Source organism: Pongo abelii, chromosome 1 (assembly GCF_028885655.2).
Source record: "Pongo abelii isolate AG06213 chromosome 1, NHGRI_mPonAbe1-v2.0_pri, whole genome shotgun sequence".
NCBI lineage: Eukaryota > Metazoa > Chordata > Mammalia > Primates > Hominidae > Pongo > Pongo abelii.
The window spans coordinates 204,610,330-204,629,850 of NC_071985.2; the positions used below are offsets into that span (position 1 = coordinate 204,610,330).

At 40.1% G+C, this 19,521-nt stretch overlaps 1 protein-coding gene across 50 annotated transcripts in view; it reads right to left on the minus strand.

The window, feature by feature from the left end:
- EPB41 (erythrocyte membrane protein band 4.1) overlaps nucleotides 1-19,521 on the minus strand; it is a 232,664-nt gene that overhangs the window by 87,960 nt on the left and 125,183 nt on the right. For all 50 annotated transcript variants that reach the window (XM_054538703.1, XM_063713835.1, XM_063713827.1 and 47 more), the window contains exons 6-8: nucleotides 16,730-16,805; nucleotides 14,030-14,248; nucleotides 2,027-2,114 (exon numbers count right to left, since the gene is read on the minus strand). In XM_054538703.1, the coding sequence (XP_054394678.1) occupies nucleotides 2,027-2,114; nucleotides 14,030-14,248; nucleotides 16,730-16,805 (383 nt within the window). The remainder of the gene's footprint in view (nucleotides 1-2,026; nucleotides 2,115-14,029; nucleotides 14,249-16,729; nucleotides 16,806-19,521) is intronic.

Genomic DNA, 19,521 nt, shown 5'->3' on the forward strand with positions numbered 1-19,521 from the left:
ACAGCTAACAGTTTGTTTAGCTAAGTAATCAAAACACAAAGTTAAATGCTTCTTGACTACTCTTTCCCCCAAAATGAGTATAGAGAAATATATTAGTGCCTACACATGTTGTAACAGAGAAGTAGGAATTACATACAGTTCCAATTCAGTGACTATGTAACTGAGAATTTCCCAGAAGATGCCCTCTTAAAGTTTTAGATCTTGTGGGTATAACTACATTTCACTTTGGAGAAACAATTTGCTTTACAATATTTGGGAAGGGAATATGCTGCCTGACTCCATCAAAACCTGAATTGACACCAGCTTCCAGCAGGAATTGTGAAGCAAAATCTAACCATTTCAGTTTTAGAAACATACCTAATCTGATGTACTGATCTTCCTACAATATACTTTAGAGATTCATAGAAGTTGTAGTACCCAGCCCAAAATAATCCAGAACAACTTTTTTCTTTCTTTCTTTTTTTTTTTTTTTTTAAGACAGAGTCTCAACTGTCACCCAGGCTGGAGTGCAGTGGTGCAATCTAGGCTCACTGCAGCCTCTACCTCCTGGGCTCAAGCAATCCTCCCACCTCAGCCTCCTGAGTAGCTGGGACCACCAAAGGCACGTGCCACCATGCCTGACTAATTTTTTGTATTTTCTGTGGAGACGGGGTTTCACCACGTTCCCCAGTCTGGTCTTGAATTCCTGAGCTTGAGCGATCGGCCACCTCAGCCTCCCAAATTGTTGGGATTACAGGTGTGAGCCTCCACGCCTGGCACTGAACCTCCCCAGCAACTTTAGTAGCTGAAGACGAGAGAAGTAAGGAGAATTTCCTTAAGGATTCATTCTGTTAGGTTGTATTAGGTAGAACTAGGATTAAAGCTCAAGTTTCCAGGGCCCTACCCAAGTGATTTTTGAATGAGCCACTGTGGTTCATTCAGTGTGCATCAGAACAACCTGGAGAACTTATTAAAATGGATTGCTGAGCTCCACCCCCAGAGAGTCTAACTCAGCAGGCCTGGGATGGGGCCTGACATGTGCATTTCTAACAAGTTCCTAGGTGATGTTAAATGTTGCTGGCTCAGACACCATACTTTGAGAACCACTACTCTAGGCCAGTGGTTCTCAGATTCAGGCATGAATTAGAATCATTTGGGTGCTCATTAAACCAGGAGATTCTAGAACCTCTCCTCCAAATTAATTCCATACATCTGAGAGAAGCTCAGGGATCTACATATTTAATGAACATCCTCGGTGATTCGATGTAGGTGATGCTGGCTGTGAAACAGGGCTTGCTGCCCACTGCTCTATATTTTCAAATGTTACTGCATGTTAGGAAAATCAATTTCTTTTTCTCTAGGGGCTATCTTTTGATCTTAACAGTAGCTTGGATATGAAACTTTATTCTGAAAGTGGAATTGCTATGGCGCAAATTCAATTGATACAGTTGACTGATTTAACTGATACACTTAAAATGCTAACAAGAGGTCGGGCGCGGTGGCTCATGCCTGTAATCCCAGCACTTTGGGAGGCCGAGGCGGGCGGATCACGAGGTCAGGAAATCGAGACCACGGTGAAACCCCGTCTGCTACTCAGGAGGCTGAGGCAGGAGAATGGCGTGAACCTGGGAGGCGCAGCTTGCAGTGAGCCGAGATCACGCCACTGCACTCCAGCCTGCACGACAGAGCAAGGCTCCGTCTCAAAAAAAAAAAAAAAAAATGCTAACAAGAACTACTATTTCTCTTTTTTTTTTTTTTTGAGATGGGGTCTTGCTCTGTCGCCAGGGCTGGAGTGCAGTGGCACAATCAGGGCTCACTGTACGCTCAATCTCCTGGACTCAAGTGATCCTCCTGCCTCAGCCTCCCCAGTAGCTGGGACTACAGGCATGAGCTGCTGCGCCCAGTCTACTATCTCTTTTGAATGTTTTAAAATACCCCAGATGTTGTTAAGAAGTATTATATGACACAGATGTGATACATACATAACAGACATGTATCATATAATGTCTTCCACATGCATATTAATAAAGGGCAAAGTTATCATTACCTTTGCTTTATGAAGATCAACTCCATACATAGACAACTTTTTGGCATTCTCAAGAAACTCCAAGTCAGCCTGAGCTGGAGTCATGGACCTTTGACAGAATAAAAACATAAAATTCTTTTAGTGTTATAGTGTCATCATTTATAGTAACATTTATATATTCACTGTATTTTAAACACATGAATATATACATACCATTATATTAAGATATATTTCCTAGTCCTGAAAGTAGGTTATTATGGAACAGAACTCATCACTGCCTGTATCTAAATAATTAAAATATACCTTAGAAAAAGACAACGTGAGCAAACAAAAAGTCACCAAAAAGCTACAAAAAAAATTTTTTTAATCCTACTAAACAATTTCCTTAAAGCTATTTCATCTATCATTAGTTCTGCCCCCTTCTCTTCACTCTTTTTCTCCAACATACATAAGCTCCTCCCGCTAATTTTTCTTGCCAAGGAGATGACCAAATTAAATCCTCAGAGGGCATGGTGTAATTTACAATATCCTCTTATAGCTGCCTTTTTCTCTCCATACCCCTGAATTGAGTTATGGAAATTAAACAAGAGGGCAGCTGATGTTACTTAACTGAGGACTCTTAATCGGGGCAGGCTTGACAAAAAGAAAATTTCTGGTAACAGATGGTGTCCTGCCCACTGATATAAACAAAATAAACTGGTTAACAGAAGCACAGAGATAATGGGGCTGCTTTCTCTGTTATTAATATGTCTTCAATACCAGGCATATAATGAATTAGATTTGTTTGAAAACAGTCAGTCTCACTGTCTAAACACTCGCTGTGACAGTCTTTTCTTCTCCTCTATAAATTTCCCCTCTTTTGAAAAGTGTTCATGAGCTGTTATATAGAGCTTTCAAAGACAAAAATATCACTCCTAATGCTGCACAATTCAGACCAATCAAGTATAACTTAACAGTAACAATAATGCAGCCATATCCCCAAGGAAAAAACATGTAAACGCCAGTTTCCCATAAGACTGCCTCAAGCTACAGAAAGCTGCAGGGGTCTCTTCATTTCACAAGGAAAAGTCTCTTCCAAATCCATCTGTCTTTATTTACCCTAATTAAAAGGACAAAGGATTCCTTGGAACAACCACCACCAAAATATGTATATAACAGGAGACAGGGTGCAGATTTGCTACTGATTTAGCCTTCATGAACAAACTTATTTTCACAAGCACTGAAGCATCACACCTAATTCTATTTATTAATGAACCTGAAATTGAAGATTAAAAAAAAGGAGAATGGGAAAATTAGCCCCTTATGCAAGTCTATATATTCAAGTCATTAAAAACATTTCATGAAAGTTTTGTAGTTTTTAATTTTTTTCCATCTAAGTTACATTTTTTTCTAGTTAACATTACTCCTATTTTATGTTTCTGTTGTTGTTACTGTTATCGACGAGATGAATTTTAGAATTTTTTTTTTTTTTTGAGACAGGGTCTCACTCTGTCACCCAGGGTACAGTGCAATGGTGCAAACACAGCTCACTGCAACCTCCACTTCCCAGGCTCAAGTGATCTTCCCACCTCAGACTCCTGAGTAGCTGGATCTACAGATGCATGCCACCATTTCCAGCTAGTTTTCTTATTTTTCGTACAGAGGGGGTCTCAGTATGTTGCCCAGGCTGATCTTGAACTCCTAGGCTCAAGCAATCCTCCAGCCTCAGCCTTCCAAAGTGGTGAGATTACAAGCATGAGCCACCACTCCAGCTGAATTTTAGGATTTTGAAGCTGGAAAGGAGCTTGAAGTTTAAAGAGTACAACAATTTCATTTTGCTGTTGAAGAAACAGGTTCTCAGGGATCACATTACCACAGGCAAGTTAGGACCCTTAGTTGAGACAGCAGACTTAAGTCAAAACTCAAGTCACAATACTTGGGCTGGAATCCAGGCTTCAGTACTTGTAAGTGGCCAGCCAGTGTCTGCCTCCATCTCCTCTATAAAACAAGAATCATAATAATGCGTATTTCCAGATACTAGGATAGGCAATGACTTTTTTGTTTTCGCTGAATGAATGAATGTTACTATTGGGATCGAAATGAGATAATGGTTGTAAAACTGCTTTATAGACATGAATAGTTATTATTGCAGCCTTAGTTTTCTGATAGTCCAGTGGTTCATCTACACACAAATCATAAAATTAAGAGACACAATTTGGATCACTTGAATTTGAAGACAAATTTTAAAACATTAAGTAAAGCAATTATGATAAAATCTTCCCTATACTCACTCCTCCTACCCTACCCTAAGGGACATTAATGGGGTCAATCAATTTGAATACAGATTTAAATTTCACAGTATGTAGTTACATGCTTCTATAAATAAGCATGCTTTAAAAAATAAGGAGAGATCAGGCCAGGCGCGGTGGCTCACGTCTGTAAACCCAGCACTTTGGGAGGCCGAGGCAGGTGGATCACCTGAGGTAGGGAGTTCAAGACCAGTCTGACCAACACGGAGAAACTCCATCTCTACTAAAAATACAAAATTAGCTGGGCATGGTGGCGCAGGCCTGTAATCCCAGCTACTCAGGAGGCTGAGACAGGAGAATCGCTTGAACCTGGGAGGCAGAGGTTGTGGTGAGCTGAGATTGCGTCACTGCACTCCAGCCTGGGCAACAAGAGTGAAACTCCGTCTCACAAATGAATAAATAAGAAGAGATCTTTAAAACTTCCTTGTTAGTTGAAAACAATATTTATATTTGAAGTTTGGCTGATGTTTGCATGTAAAATTTTTTACCTAATTTTTAGCCAGGCTCAGTGGCATGCACCTATAGTCCTAGCTACTCTGGAGGCTGAGACAGGAGGACTGCTTGAGTCTATAAGCCTAGGCGACATAGAGAGACCTTGTCTCAGCTGGGCGCGGTGGCTCATGCCTGAAATCCCAGCACTTTAGGAGGCCGAGGCGGGCGGATCACCTGAGGTCGGGAGTTTGAGATCAGCCTGACCAACATGGAGAAACCCCATTTCTACTAAAAGTACAAAATTAGCCGGGCATGGTGGCACATGCCTGTAATCCCAGCTACTTGGGAGGCAGAGGCAGGAGAATCGCTTGAACCCGGGAGGCAGAGGTTTCGGTGAGCCGAGATTGTGCCATTGCACTCCAGCCTGGGCAACGAATGAAACTCCATCTCAAAAAAAAAAATGCTGAGAGACCTTGTCTCTAAAAAAAAAAAAAAGAATAATTTTAGCTGGGTGCAGTGACCTGTAGTCCCAGCTACTTGGGAGGCTGAGGCAGGTAGATTGCTTGAGTTTAAGGCTGTAAGTGAGTTATAATCACACCTGTAAATAGCACTGCACTTCAGGTTGCACAACATAACAAGGTCCCTTTACAATTTTTAAAAATATATAATTCTAACTTAAGAATTTTTTTTTTTTTGGAGATGCAGTCTCACTCCATTGCCCAGGCTGGAGTGCAGTGGTGTGATCTCAGCTCACTGCAACCTCCGCCTCCTGGGTTCAAGTGATTCTTCTGCCTCAGCCTCCCAAGTAGCTGGGCGCCCGCCACCATGCCTGGCTAATTTTTGTATTTTTAGTAGAGACGGGGTTTCACCATATTGGCCAGGCTGATCTCAAACTCCTGACCTCGTGATCTGCCCATCTCAGCCTCCTAAAGTGCTGGGATTAAAGGCGTGAGCCAAAAAAAATTTTTTTAAGAGACAGGGTCTTGCTCTGTCACCCAGACTGGAGTGCAGTGGCATCATCATGGTTCACTGCAGCCTTGACCTCCCAGGTTCAAGTGAACTCTTGGGCTCAAGCAATCAGCCCACCTCAGCCTCCAAAAGTACTGGAATTACAGGCATGAGCCATCATGCCCAGCCTTAAAATTTCAATTTATTTATTTATGTCAGTATGGACTCATGAATTTTCATTTTATTCAGTGCAGTATATCAATTATTTTCCTTATCTATTTTGATGCTTAAATTGCCCCAGATTTGGTAGTGGGAACCTCTCCAAGCTGGATTCTGTGTCCTTCTGACCATTTCCCATCATTTTTCCAGTACTTCCTTCTGACACAATGTAGAGTTGGAGTATGTATCTGTGTATGTATCTACCTTTTTACATCTATATTTCTGTATCTACCTATCTATATACTGGAAACCACAAGTTCACATTGAAGCCTCCAGTTTTAATGCAATATCCTAACAGGGTTCATTTTAGTTTCTCCCTTTCCATAATTTGTGTCTCACTTTACTGACAGTGAGAAACCTGGCTCCCATTACCCTGAATACACTGACTAATTTGATCAATCCCTCTATATAATCATATAATCTCTCACTGCAGCCACAAACCCCTACCGTAATGTGGATGTCCTCCTCACTCTACTTGAACCCTGAATTCCCCATTCTGGGCTACTCAGCACACGTGGATGTCCTCCTTACCTCACCAGGGTTCTGATTGCTGGTGTGGGACCATCTCTTCACCCTGCTTAGGCTTTGACATTCTGCATCAAGCACCACCCCGTATGGATGCCCTCCACATCCTGTGTAGGCTTTTCCCCCACATGGATGCCCTTCTTGCTCTGCTTGGCTTCTGAAACCCACCACCAGGTGCCCACACATGACTACCATCCTCATCCACTTGAGCTCTGACTCTTCATGCCAGGCTGCCTTCCAACCCACGGATCCACTCCTCACTCTGCTTAGGCCTGAATATCCCAAGCCAGACTGCCCCTCTGCACGGATGACTACCTTGCTCTGCCCCACCTAATGTTGCCAGAAAGCTTTATCTGATTATAAAAATCATACACATTCACTGTATAAAATTTGGAAAATATCATTAAGAGCATAGAAAAGAAAATTATAATCTCACCACCCACAGACATCTGTGCATGTTAACACAACACGTATATTTGAAAAATTAATATCACAAAATAAATTATTTTTTGCCTTAAATTTTAATGATGAAGGTTTTCCCTAAAATTTCCAAGACCTTTGAAAGTCATAACAAACCAGCTGGGAAGAGATTAGATACCTCTAAACCATTAGAAGTACTGTCTTGAATTTATTCACTAACACCTAATAATTTACTACTTGTAAGTACTGCAGCTTACAAAAGTACCTGACCAGGAAGCTCCAGCACTGGTTAACTCTTGCTCATTAAAAAGAGAAGTTACAACAAAGTTTCTCTGCATTTATTTCAAGCAAGTGTGATCAGGATAGAGCTATTCGGTGTGTTCCAGTGTTATGTGACCCCCTTTTAATAATGTTTGTTATATCTCCTAATTAAGGATTGTGATTTCAAAGAATTAAGTGGGGGACAATAGACAAGTTTACATATCTTCCTAATACCCATAAATAGAGGGCAATTAATTTTAAAGCTTGATTTGCTAGTGTATATTTAAAGTGTTAATTATAGCTTTAAAATCCCAGTCTGGGCAAAGGGCCACTACTAAGGATTCCATTTATGCAGGCTGTCTTCTATTTGAGAAGTGCTTGTACTGCACTTTCCAATGCATAGTAAAATGCATATGCCTCAGCGGAAGTTTCTTTGGATTAGTTAAAATGCCACGTTGTTGGACATAATTAAATTGTTCCTTTAGGTTTGTGAGGGTTGCAAATCTCCAAAAAGGAGTAACTAAATTCCAAGATGACAGACTCCTAAATGTTCTGGTCACGGTGATCCATTATTGCTCAATTTCTACCACATCTCTAACAGAACATCAACTGAACTATATCCATTTGTCCCCTGAGATTGTTTCACCTAATTGGGTTTACATTCTGATAAAGGTTAAAACTAGTTCTCCAAACCAAGACACATACATTCATCACTTGTGAAGTGAGGATAAGAATTTTTTTATTTATATTTATTTATATTTTTTATTTATTTATTTTTTGAGACGGAGTCTCGCTCTGTCGCCCAGACTGGAGTGCAGTGGTGTGATCTCGGCTCACTGCAACCTCCGCCCCTCCAGGTTTAAGCAATTCTCTGCCTCAGCCTCCAGAGTAGCTGGGATTACAGGTGCTTGCCACCAAGCCCGGCTAATTTTTTGTATTTTTAGTAGAGACGGGGTTTCACCATCTTGGCCAGGCTGGTCTTGAACTCCTGACCTCGTGATCCACCTGCCTCAGCCTCCCAAAGTGCTGGGATTACAGGTGTGAGCCACCATGCCCAGCCTTTAATTTATTTTTTTTTAGATGGAGTCTCACTTTGTCACCCAGGCTAGAGTGCAGTGGCATGATCTCGGCTCACTGCAACCTCCGCCTCCTGGGTTCAAGCAATTCTCCTGCCTCAGCCTCCAGAGTACCTGGGACTACAGGTGCGTGCCACCATGCTCAGCTAATTTTTGTATTTTTAGTAGAGATGAGATTTTACCATGTTGGCTAGGATGGTCTCAATCTCTTGACCTCGTGATCCACCTGCCTTGGCCTCCCAAAGTGCTGGGATTACAGGTGTGAGCCACCATGCCCAGCCAAGAATTATATTATCCTAGCAGATATTTGAACTCTTACTATATACTGTCATTGTACTAATCACTTTATATAAATTTTCTGATTTAACAATTAGAAAATTCACATTATTGCCCTTATTTTTCAGATGAAAAAACTGAAGCTTAGAGAGCTTAAGTAACTTACTAAGAGGCACACAGTTAACAAGGAATGGAGTCTGAATTTAAAGAAAGGCTGACTCCAGAACCCAAGCTTTTAACTATGGTGCCCTATTGCCCCAACTCAGTGGTTCTCAAACTTTTTTGATCTCAGGACCTCTTTATTCTCTTAACAATTATTGTAAAAATTATTGAGGACCCTAAAGAGCTTTTCTTTCTTTTTTCTGTTTTTTGAGTCGGAGTTTTGCTTTTGTTGCCCAGGCTGGAGTGCAATGGCGTGATCTCGGTTCACTGCAACCTCTGCCTCCCGGGTTCAAGCGATTCTCCTGCCTCAGCCTCCTGAGGAGCTGGGATTATAGGCATGTGCTACCATGCCTGGCTGATTTTGTATTTTTAGTAGAGATGGGGTTTCTCCATGTTGGTCAGGCTGGTCTTGAACTCCCAACCTCAGGTGATCTGGCTGCCTTGGCCTCCCAAAGTGCAGGGATTACAGGCATGAGCCACTGTGCCCGGCCAAGAGCTTTTCTTTATGTGACTTATAGCTATTAGTATTCACTATATTAAAATTGTTTTAACTAAGGAAAATTTAAAATGTTTATTAAATTTCTAAAAAGTAACAGTAATCCGGCCAAGCACGGTGGCTCATGTCTGTAATCCCAGCACTTTAGCAGGCCGAGGCAGGCAGATCACCTGAGGTCAGGAGTTCAGGACCAGCCTGGCCAACACGGTGAAACCCTGTCTCTGCTAAAAATACAAAAGTTAGCCAAGCATGGTGGCAGGCGCTTGTAATCCCAGCTACTTGGGAGGCTGAGGCACGAGGATCACTTGAATCCAGGAGGCGGAGATTGCAGTGAGCCGAGATCACACTATTGCACTCCAGCCTGGGCGGCAAGAGTGAAACTCCATTTCAAAATAAAATAAAATAAAATAATGGTAATCCCATTACTTTTTAACATAAATAACATAATTTCTGAAAAATACCAATATTTTCTGAAAAAGTGATGAAAAGGTAACTTTGCTTTACATATTTACAAATCTCTTCAATGTCTGGCATAGAAGACAGCTGAATTCTCCCAACTGCTTCTGCATTCAATCTGTTGCAGTACATTGATTTGGCAGTATGTGAAGGAATCTGATCTCACACAGACATGTAGTTTGAAAAGGGGTGACTATGAGTTTAAAATATTCTTTTTTCTTTTTTTTTGAGATGGAGTCTTGCTCTTGTCGCCCAGGCTGTAGTGCAATGGCACGATCTTGGCTCCCTGCAACCACCGCCTCCCAGGTTAAAGTGATTGTCCTGCCTCAGCCTCCCAAGTAGCTGGGATAACAGGTGCCCACCACCATGCCTGGCTAATTTTTGTATTTTTAGTAGAGACAGCGTTTTACCATATTGGCCAGGCTGGTCTCGAACTCCTGACCTTGTGATCCGCCTGCCTCGGCCTCCCAAAGTGCTGGGATTACAGGCATGAGCCACCGTGCCTGGCCCAAAATATTATTTTCTGGTATTACACTAAAATTTATCAATGGCAGTTTCTTAAAGATAGTTTTCAATGTGAAATGTAGAAACTTATCAATGAACTTTTTGTACTGTTACCTTAAAATCCATTGGTCTATCTTGCATTTTGAATGGATCTTTTACCTGTGCATGATTTTTTTTAACATTGTGCATTTCTAATCTGAAAAATACTTGTTTACCAAGTTATGAAAATCTTCCAAACCTTGATACAATATGTGTATAAAAAAATCACACTCATTAAAATCACCACCGACCTTAGCAGAAAAGTCTTTAAAAGCTGTCAAGATCATGGGGATATATAAAAGTTTTCCAAAATTCTAATTTTTACCAGAAAGCTTGAATTTTGTCATTAGCAACAAATACTGTCAGTTGCTTTCCTAAAAGTACTAGCTCATTTCATTTTTGAGAAAATGTGTGTCAAATAACCAAGTCCGAATAATCATAGTTTGTCATTTTTTCAAGAAAACATGGTGTTTTATAGAAAAGATGGCTGCCGGGCGCGGTGGCTCGTGCCTGTAATCCCAGCACTTTGGGAGGCCCAGGCGGGTGGATCACGAGGTCAGGAGATTGAGACCATCCTGGCTAACACAGTGAAACCTTGTCTCTACTAAATATACAAAAAATTAGCCGGGCATGGTGGCTGGCACTTGTAGTCCCAGATACTCAGGAGGCTGAGGCAGGAGAATGATGTGAACCCGGGAGGCAGAGCTTGCAGTGACCGGAGATCACCCCACTGCACTCCAGCCTGGGCGACAGAGCGAGCCTCCGTCTCAAAAAAAAAAAAAAGAAAAAAAAAAAGATGGCCAATTCAGCTCACAACTCAATTGCACAAGTGCTTTTCCTTGAGACAACTGTTGTGCTTCAGTATGCAGCAGAAATGCTTTGTGTGTACTTCCCATCTAATCACACAGAATATTAAATAGAAATGTACTCAAGACTTAATAAAATTAATACTTTTTGCTGCTTCGTTAGGAAAATTCTAAGGTAAGCTGGCTTTCTTTTCAACTGCAAGTGCATGCTGGAGAACAATATAGTGACTCTTAGTACAGTTTGCTGCAACTGCCTTGATTTGTGCCCCACCCATTTTAACACAGTGAAAAAGGCAAATAACATCTTAGCATTATTACAAAAATAATTTTGACTTCATGGACCCCTTGAAAGAATCTTGAAGATCTCCAGGGTCTGTAGACCACCCTTTGAGAACCGTTGTCCTAACTCAAAGGGTGGTTATAAAGATTAAACGTGATGTTTTACATAAAGTGCTTATCATAGTATCTTGCACATAATAATAGATGCACAATAACTGGCTAATTATAATGATTATGTAACAATTCTATAAAGGAGAATCAAGCATTGGATGAGAGACTATAAGTCCTCTCAAACCTGAGATTCTATTATGATCAGATAACCATTAAAAGACTCATTAGGCCAGGCGCAGAGGCTCATGCCTGTAGTCCTAGCACCTTGGGAGTCTTGAGGCGGGAAGTTTGAGATCAGCCTGGACAACAAGGTGAGACTACCATCTCTACAAAAAAATTTAAAAATTAGCTGGGCATGGTAGCACACACCTATAGTCCTAGCTACTCAGAAGGCTGAGATGAGATGATCACTCGAACCTAGGAGATTGAAGCTGCAGCAAGCTATGATCACACCACTGCACTCCACTCTGGGCAACAGTGACACTCCATCTCTCTTTAAAAAAAAAAATCAGAGACAGATTTCAAGTATCAATCATAATCTGACATCATCATTTTCTGCAGTTCAGCTCTATGGCAGCAGTAAAATATTTTCTTTTACTATTTTACTGATTGCCCAAAGGTTATATTATAACTAATAAAAAATATTTTTAAATTATTAGGTAATAAAAATAATATTTCCCTACAGTATTGACATTCTAATTAATCAAATTATTTTGTTTCTTTCCAGTACTTTTCTATGTATATATGCATATATTTTTTATATGTCCATATATTTTTATATATGTAAATGTTGAGAATCATAACCAGAATATAAATAAAAGTGCTGTAATCCCAGCACTTTGGGAGGCCGAGGCAGGTGGATCGTGAGGTCAGAAGTTCAAGACCAGCCTAGCCAAGATGGTGAAACCCTGTCTCTACTAAAAATACAAAAAATTAGCCAGGCGTGTTGGTGGGCGCCTGTAATCTCAGCTACTCAGGAGGCTGAGGCAGAGAATTGCTTGAACCCGGGAAGTGGAGGTTGCAGTGAGCCAAGATTGCGCCACTGCACTCCAGCCTTGCCAACAGACCAAGATTCCGTCTCAAAAATAAAAATAAAAAATAAAAACAATAAAAATGAATTCAAAGACAATGTAACACGCTTAAGTTATAATCATCAACAAGTTGAAAGTGGTGTATTTAGTGATTCCAGACATTGGTACTGGAATAAGTCCAAACTTAAAAAGCAAACGTGCAGTTCTCTTTGGAAATAGTGTGACCCCAAGAGAGATGGGTAACTCTTATAAGACTACTGCTATGTAGGTTGTAGATTTTAAAGTCCTTAGTATGGTCCTCATGACTGAGGTACCTGAACCTACAGGAGCAATAACGCACCTAGAATTCAGACACCTTAAGTTACAGCTCTCTCATTTGAAGCATCCCAATCCATGCAATCCTATTCCAACTACCCCAAGGAGAACAAGATGGCTCAATGGCTGGAAAGAATATTTTTTACTATCATGGCAAGCCTACTGACACCACTCTTTGGATTTCTCTTTGAGCAGTGTGATCCTTTGGAGCTCTGCAACCTAACTCATGCTAACGTAACTTAGGGTACTAATTCAAGGCCAAGGTCAGACTTTCACATTAATATGCTAAGGCAGTTTATAGAACTAAGCTATAGCAAGTCACTCAAGTAACAATGAATGTATGTGGAGGAAGAAACACAAATTATTCTGGCATTTTAATATTAGCTAATATTTACTGAATTTTTTTACCACTTGAAAGACATTGTGACATTGTATTCAGTATTTTACACACATCACCTTTCAATGGTGTGATCTCAGCTCGTGGCAGCCTTGACCTCCCAGACTATCCTTCCACCTCAGCTACTTGCCACAGGTGTGCTCCATCATGCCTGGCTAATTTTTAAATTATTTGTAGAGACGAGGTCTTGCTATGTTGCCCAGGCTGGTCCCAAACACTTGGGTTCAAGTTATCCTCCTGCCTCGGCCTCCCAAACTGCTAGGATTTCAGATGCGAGCCATCGCGGTCAGCCCACAATACCTTTTCTAAACCTAGCAGTCCCCCTAGTTTCTCTGAGGTGATAATCTCCATTAGAAATATAAGAAACCTGAGGCTCAGAGACGTTATAATTGAAAGACCTAAGGTCACAAGGTTGGAACCAAGGTCAAGATTTCAACCCAGCTCAGACTGACTGTAAACTCTTGCTCTTGATCACTTGATAACTCCCAACATTACCAATCATTTTCATGTATAAAAGCAGTATAGTCAGTAAATTTAATAAAGACTTTTAAAAATACTTCCAAGAGTTTCACGGGCCCTCTGAAATCTATCCATGTATAAAGATCTCAAATTAAAAACCCCTGCTCTAAGGATCTCAAGGTACCTAATGCAGCATAATGAGCTTTAAATCTAATAAAAAATAAAAGGTAAGGAAACAAAAATAATAATAGCTACCATTTGCTGAGCACTGAGCCAGCCACTGTGCTAAGTGCTTTACATACATTACCTCATTTAGTTTTCACCCTGCAATGCAATGCCTATTACTCTGATGAGAAAGCTCAGATTAAGAGAGGTTAAGTAACCTGCCCAAAGTCAAACAGTGGAGGAAACTGACTCTCTATGGCACCATGATCCCTCTTAGGCAAACACTGAACCAATACCATGTTAAGTGTTTAAACTAATTGCCAAAACAAACACCGAACAAACCCTGGAGACATATTCACCTGTATGACTTATGCAGTTCCATGACCTTCTCTTCAAGTTCCTTGGTCTGATTCGGGGCCAGTTTAAAATCACTAACATAATCCACGCCATGGAGTTCTGGGTCGTAGTCTCCCAGTTCAGACTGGATGGTGTAAGAACCTAATAATGCTAAGGTTGCAAAGGAACAGGGCAGACGTCCTGCAACTATGTCCTGCCGAAGCTGAAGACATAAATAATATCTACAGCCAAAAGAGAAAAAATGTTATGTCAGCAACAACAACAACAAAATATAGAGAGAGAAAAAGGAGAAAAGGGGAGAAAGAGAAAGGGAGAGAGAGAAAAAATAAGGAGACAGAAGAAAAGAAAGCAATTAAGTAAATATGAGATAATATTAATAACTTCAATCTAGGTAGTTGGTATATGGTAGTTCATTGCACTATTATTTCTGTGTGTTTGAAATTTTTACATATTAAAACTTAAAAAAATACTGTAACTATATTGGACACATGTTTAGAAAGAGGAAAGGTTGGAAAAGTCTAAAGGAAGTAATGAAACTACTATTTTTTTTTAAGTATACTAAGTACCACAGATATATAAATTATCTCACCTAATCTTCACACATACACACACACACACACACACACACAAACTTGTGAGGTGACTATCATTGCCAGATTATAGATGAGGAAGCAGCTCAGAAGCTTAGCGTGCTCGGTGTGAGGTAGTAATAAAGACTGGCTCCAAAACCAGGCCCTTTCTTTTCTATCACATTGCTATGCCAAGTGTGTAGATATAGTCCTTCATATACAAAGATGACATTACTGACATTTTCAATAGGATATAAATATTCTGGTGTATTTTCTCTCCAAGATGAGTTAAGTCGCATGCAGCCTTCTACATACTATTAGCCACCTTGTAAGACTAATCCCATCTGTGTGCTAAACTGTTGGGAACTGCACAGTTTGCAGTTAAAACAGTTCGGTCCAACAAACCAACTGAGTGCCTTACCACGTTGACACTTTTCTCTCCATCAGTGTAACGTTCGCACCTATGGCCCTGACTTCCTTACCACGTGTTCTAATTGACTGAGTTGACCAATTCAGACTGTTTTACCAAACAGGAAAGTATTATTAAATTGACAATTCCTAAATTAATTAGAATAATATATTTGCTTCTATTATAAGATATTAAATAACATTTTGCTATAATTAGTCACAACGTACATTTTTTAAAAAATGTCAGAACAATGCCAAACAAGGCACAAAAATTTTAAACTCCTCTAAAATGTAAATAATTAGCAAAGATTTTTAGAAATGTGTTTTGTTTTATACATAAGCCTAGATGAAAAAAGACGATTAAGTAGCAACTCCAAAAGACAAATATTACTGTGAAAAAGAAATAACCAAAGGAATTTTTTAAGGCAGAAATCCGGCATCTCAACTTCAAGAATGTACTGAGGATGACTAGACGACAAATAATAAGAAAAAATGGCATTGACTTTGTATAGAACTTAATAATCAGATTTTTAAAGAGGTTAGTCTATTCTCTTATTTGAGAGATATGGAAACTATCTAGGCCTAAAGACTGTAAATCTGCCTGGAATAAGATAGTTGGCAGCAAAATCAGAAATAGAAAGCAGTTACTCAACAACCAACAGTTTAATTTAAGAAACATTTGACAAGCATCTCCTATGGATAAGACCCTATGCAAGATGTCATGAATATAAATATGCACAGTAGTACTTTATAATATATTGATTTTCCATTTTCTTTTTTAGTTAATATTTTTATAGAATCCAATAAAAGCCATTTTCTGAAAAGACATCAGTAGGCTGTTTTTAAAGAGTACAAGATTTCATAAATTAGGTGGGCTCCAAGGAAGATTCAGTTCAGGGGATCAAGTACTTCATCAAACATTTTTAAAGGGAGATAGGAAGAAATAATAATAACACTTAGGCTTTCAGCTTTTTTGATACCTATAAGAAGGAAGATGGTGGGGCAGGGTGCAGTGGCTCAAGCCTGTAATACCAGCACTTTGGGAGGCCGAGGCGAGCGGATCACCTGAGGTTAGGAGTTCGAGACCAGCCTGGCCAACATGGCGAAAACCTGCCTCTACTAAAAATACAAAAAAAAAAAAAAAAATTAGCAGGGCGTGGTGGCGCACATCTGTAATCCCAGCTACTCGGGAGGCTGAGGCAAAAGAATCACTCGAACCCAGGAGGCTGAGGTTGCAGTGAGCCAGGATCGCGCCATTGCACTCCAGACTGGGCGACAAGAGCAAGACTCCGTCTCAAAAAAACAAAAAACAACAACAAAAAGAAGGAACATGGTGGGAAAGGAGTATGAAAAGAGACCCCAAAAAACAAACAAAAAAAAAAACAGTAGAGTCATTTTACCACTATATTTGTGTCTTGCCCTTTGGAGGGTGCTGGTAGAAGCCCTGCCCACAGCTTGGCATAATATCCATGATAAGCAAGGCCAGTTCCCCTGCCAATTTCCTGATACTTGTGATACAGGTCACAGATACTTAAGGCTTTTAGATTCACTTATTTGTGTGCCTGCCTTGAAGTGACCAGAAACTTTCAATCTTAGGCTACTTAATATCATTATTTTTCTTCAGTTCTGAATAGGGAATTAGCAGAGCTTATGGTGGTAAGAATTACTATCTCATCATACACATTACTATATGATAAATTACATATTTAACTATTACTTATTTACCTTGTTATGTCTTCTGTTAACTGTGCTGGGTCAGGTGGATAAAACTTTACATTAAATGTAAAATTCCAAGGGACACCTATAAAAATAAACACAAAAGAATTTTACGTTTATACCTAAGTTTCTAATTGTTGGAAGTACCTCAAAATATTCAAACATTTCTCTTTTTCTTTTTCTTTTTTTTTTTTTTCTTTAAGACGGAGTCTCACTCTCGTTGCCCAGGCTGGAGTGCGGTAGCGTGATCTCTGCTCACCACAACCTCCACCTCCCAGGTTCAAGCGATTCTTCTGTCTCAGCCTCCTGAGGAGCTGGGATAATAGACATGCACCACCACACCCGGCTAATTTTGTATTTTTAGTAGAGATGGGGTTTCTCCATGTTGTTCAGGCTGGTCTCAAACTCCCGACCTCAGGCGATCCACCTGCCTCGGCCTCCCAAAGTGCTGGGATTATAGGCATGAGCCACCATGCCCAGCCTACATTTCTCTTTTTATATTAATACATCTTTAAATATTTTCATGCTTGGTGGATAAAGCAATTTTTTAAAAAGAAGAAAGTTGCTTAGATATCACTTAAGGATTTGCGCTAGAGGATTTCATTTTTTTGCCTGACTTAATATAATCGTTTGATTTATAAAGGATTAGAACTACATAAACAAGGCTGGGCACAGTGGCTCATGCCTGTCATGCCTCACTTAATGACAGAGATACTCTGAGAAATGCTGGGTCTACAGGCATGTACACAACACTCAGCTAATTTTCAGATTTTTTGTAGAGACGGGGTCTCCCTATGTTGCCCAGGCTGGTCTCAAACTCCTGGGCTCATGCGATACTCCCACCTCAGTGTCCCAAAGTGCTGGGATTACAGGCATAAGCCATCGTGCCTGGCCTAAAATTAAGAGATGAAATAAATGTATATATATTGATATGGATAGCACTCCAAATTATGTTAAACAAAAAAGATTGGTTGCATATTTATATTAAAACACACGTTCATGTGTGTGTGTCTATATACATTCAGATCAGCCAGGCGTGGTGGGTTACACCTGTAATCCCAGCACTTTGAAGACTGAGAAGGGAGGCTCTCCCGAGTTCAGGAGTTCAAGGCTGCAATGAGCTAGGATTGTGCCACTCCACTCCAGCCTGGGTGGCAGAGTGAAGCCCCATCTCTAAAAATATATATACATATTTAAAATATATATCATATATTATTACACTCAGACCGTCTCTGGAAAGAACACGTTACCATGGTTGCTTCCAGGAACGAAAACTGCATGACTAGGACAAGGAGAGAAGGGAGATTTACCTCGTACTATACTCATATGTATCTTTTTATTTTATACCACATATTTATAACATCTATTTTAAAAATTAAATTTAAAAACTATGTATAACATACTTGTAATTTTTATTTATTTATTTTATTTTTTTCAGACGAAGTCTTGCTCTTGTACCCCAGGTTGGAGTGCAATGGCATGATCTCAGCTCACTGCAACCTCCACCTCCCAGGTTCAAACGATTCTCCTGCCTCAGCCTCCCCAGTAGCTGGGATTACAGGCGCCTGCCACCATGCCCAGCTAATTTTTGTATTTTAAGTATAGACGGGGTTTCGCCATGTTGGCCAGGCTGCTCTCGAACTCCTGACCTCAGGTGATCCACCTGCCTCGGCCTCCCAAAGTGCTGGGATTACAGGCGTGAGCCACTGCGACTGGCCATATACTTGTATTTTTAAAATGCAAAATTTATATATGCCTAGAAAAAAAATTGCAGATTATATAAGTTTAACAGTGATTATATCCAGAGGACAGGATTTAGAGGACTCTTACATTCTTCATGATAATTTCCTATAATGTTTAAATTTCTTACAATGGGTATATATTACTTGCGTGATAAAAAAAAAAAAAAAAAAAAAAAAAAAAACTTAAGGACTGGGCGCAGTGGCTCATGCCTGTAATCCCAACACTTTGGGAGGCCAAGGGGGGTGGATCACCCGAGGTCAGGGGTTCCAAACCATCCTGGCCAACATGGCGAAACCCTGTCTCTACTAAAAATAATACAAAATTAGCCAGGTATGGTGGCACATGCCTGTAATCCCAGCTACTTGGGAGGCTGAGGCAGGAGAATCATTTGAACCTGGGAGGTGGAGGTTGCAGTGAGCTGAAATCACACCATTGTACTCCAGCCTGGGCAACAAGAGTGAAACTCCGTCTCGAAACAAACAAATAAACAAACAAAAAAACAAAATAAAAAATTTAAAAAACTCCACCTTTGCAATAAATGTCACTCTTCCCTTTGGCTTAAAAAAAAGTTTACAGTTTGATTCTCTATTAAAGTTTTTGTAAGGGACATGGTGTTTTTCTTGTTTTGTTTTGTATTTTTCCCCCATGTTGAAGAAAACATTTTTATTATCCTGTAATTTTTTTTTTTTTTTTTGAGATGGAGTCTTGCTCTGTCGCCAGGCTGGAGTGCAGTGGCACGATCTCGGCTCACTGCAACCTCCAACTCCCTGATTCAAGCAATTCTCCTGCCTCAGCCTCCTGCCCAGCTGGGATTACAGGCATGCGCCACCACACCCAGCTAATTTTTGTATTTTTAGTAGAGACGGGGTTTCACCATGTTGGCCAGGATGGTGTAATTTTTTTTAACTGAAAAATATTAAGGTTCCTTTTCTTAGCAAGATTTTTTTTAAATACCCAGGAAGATAATCTACTAGATATTCTTTTTTACTCATCATAAACTCTGTTAACTTTTTCTCTTAAAGAATCTTCTTAGATAATCATATGTTCCTAATATTTCA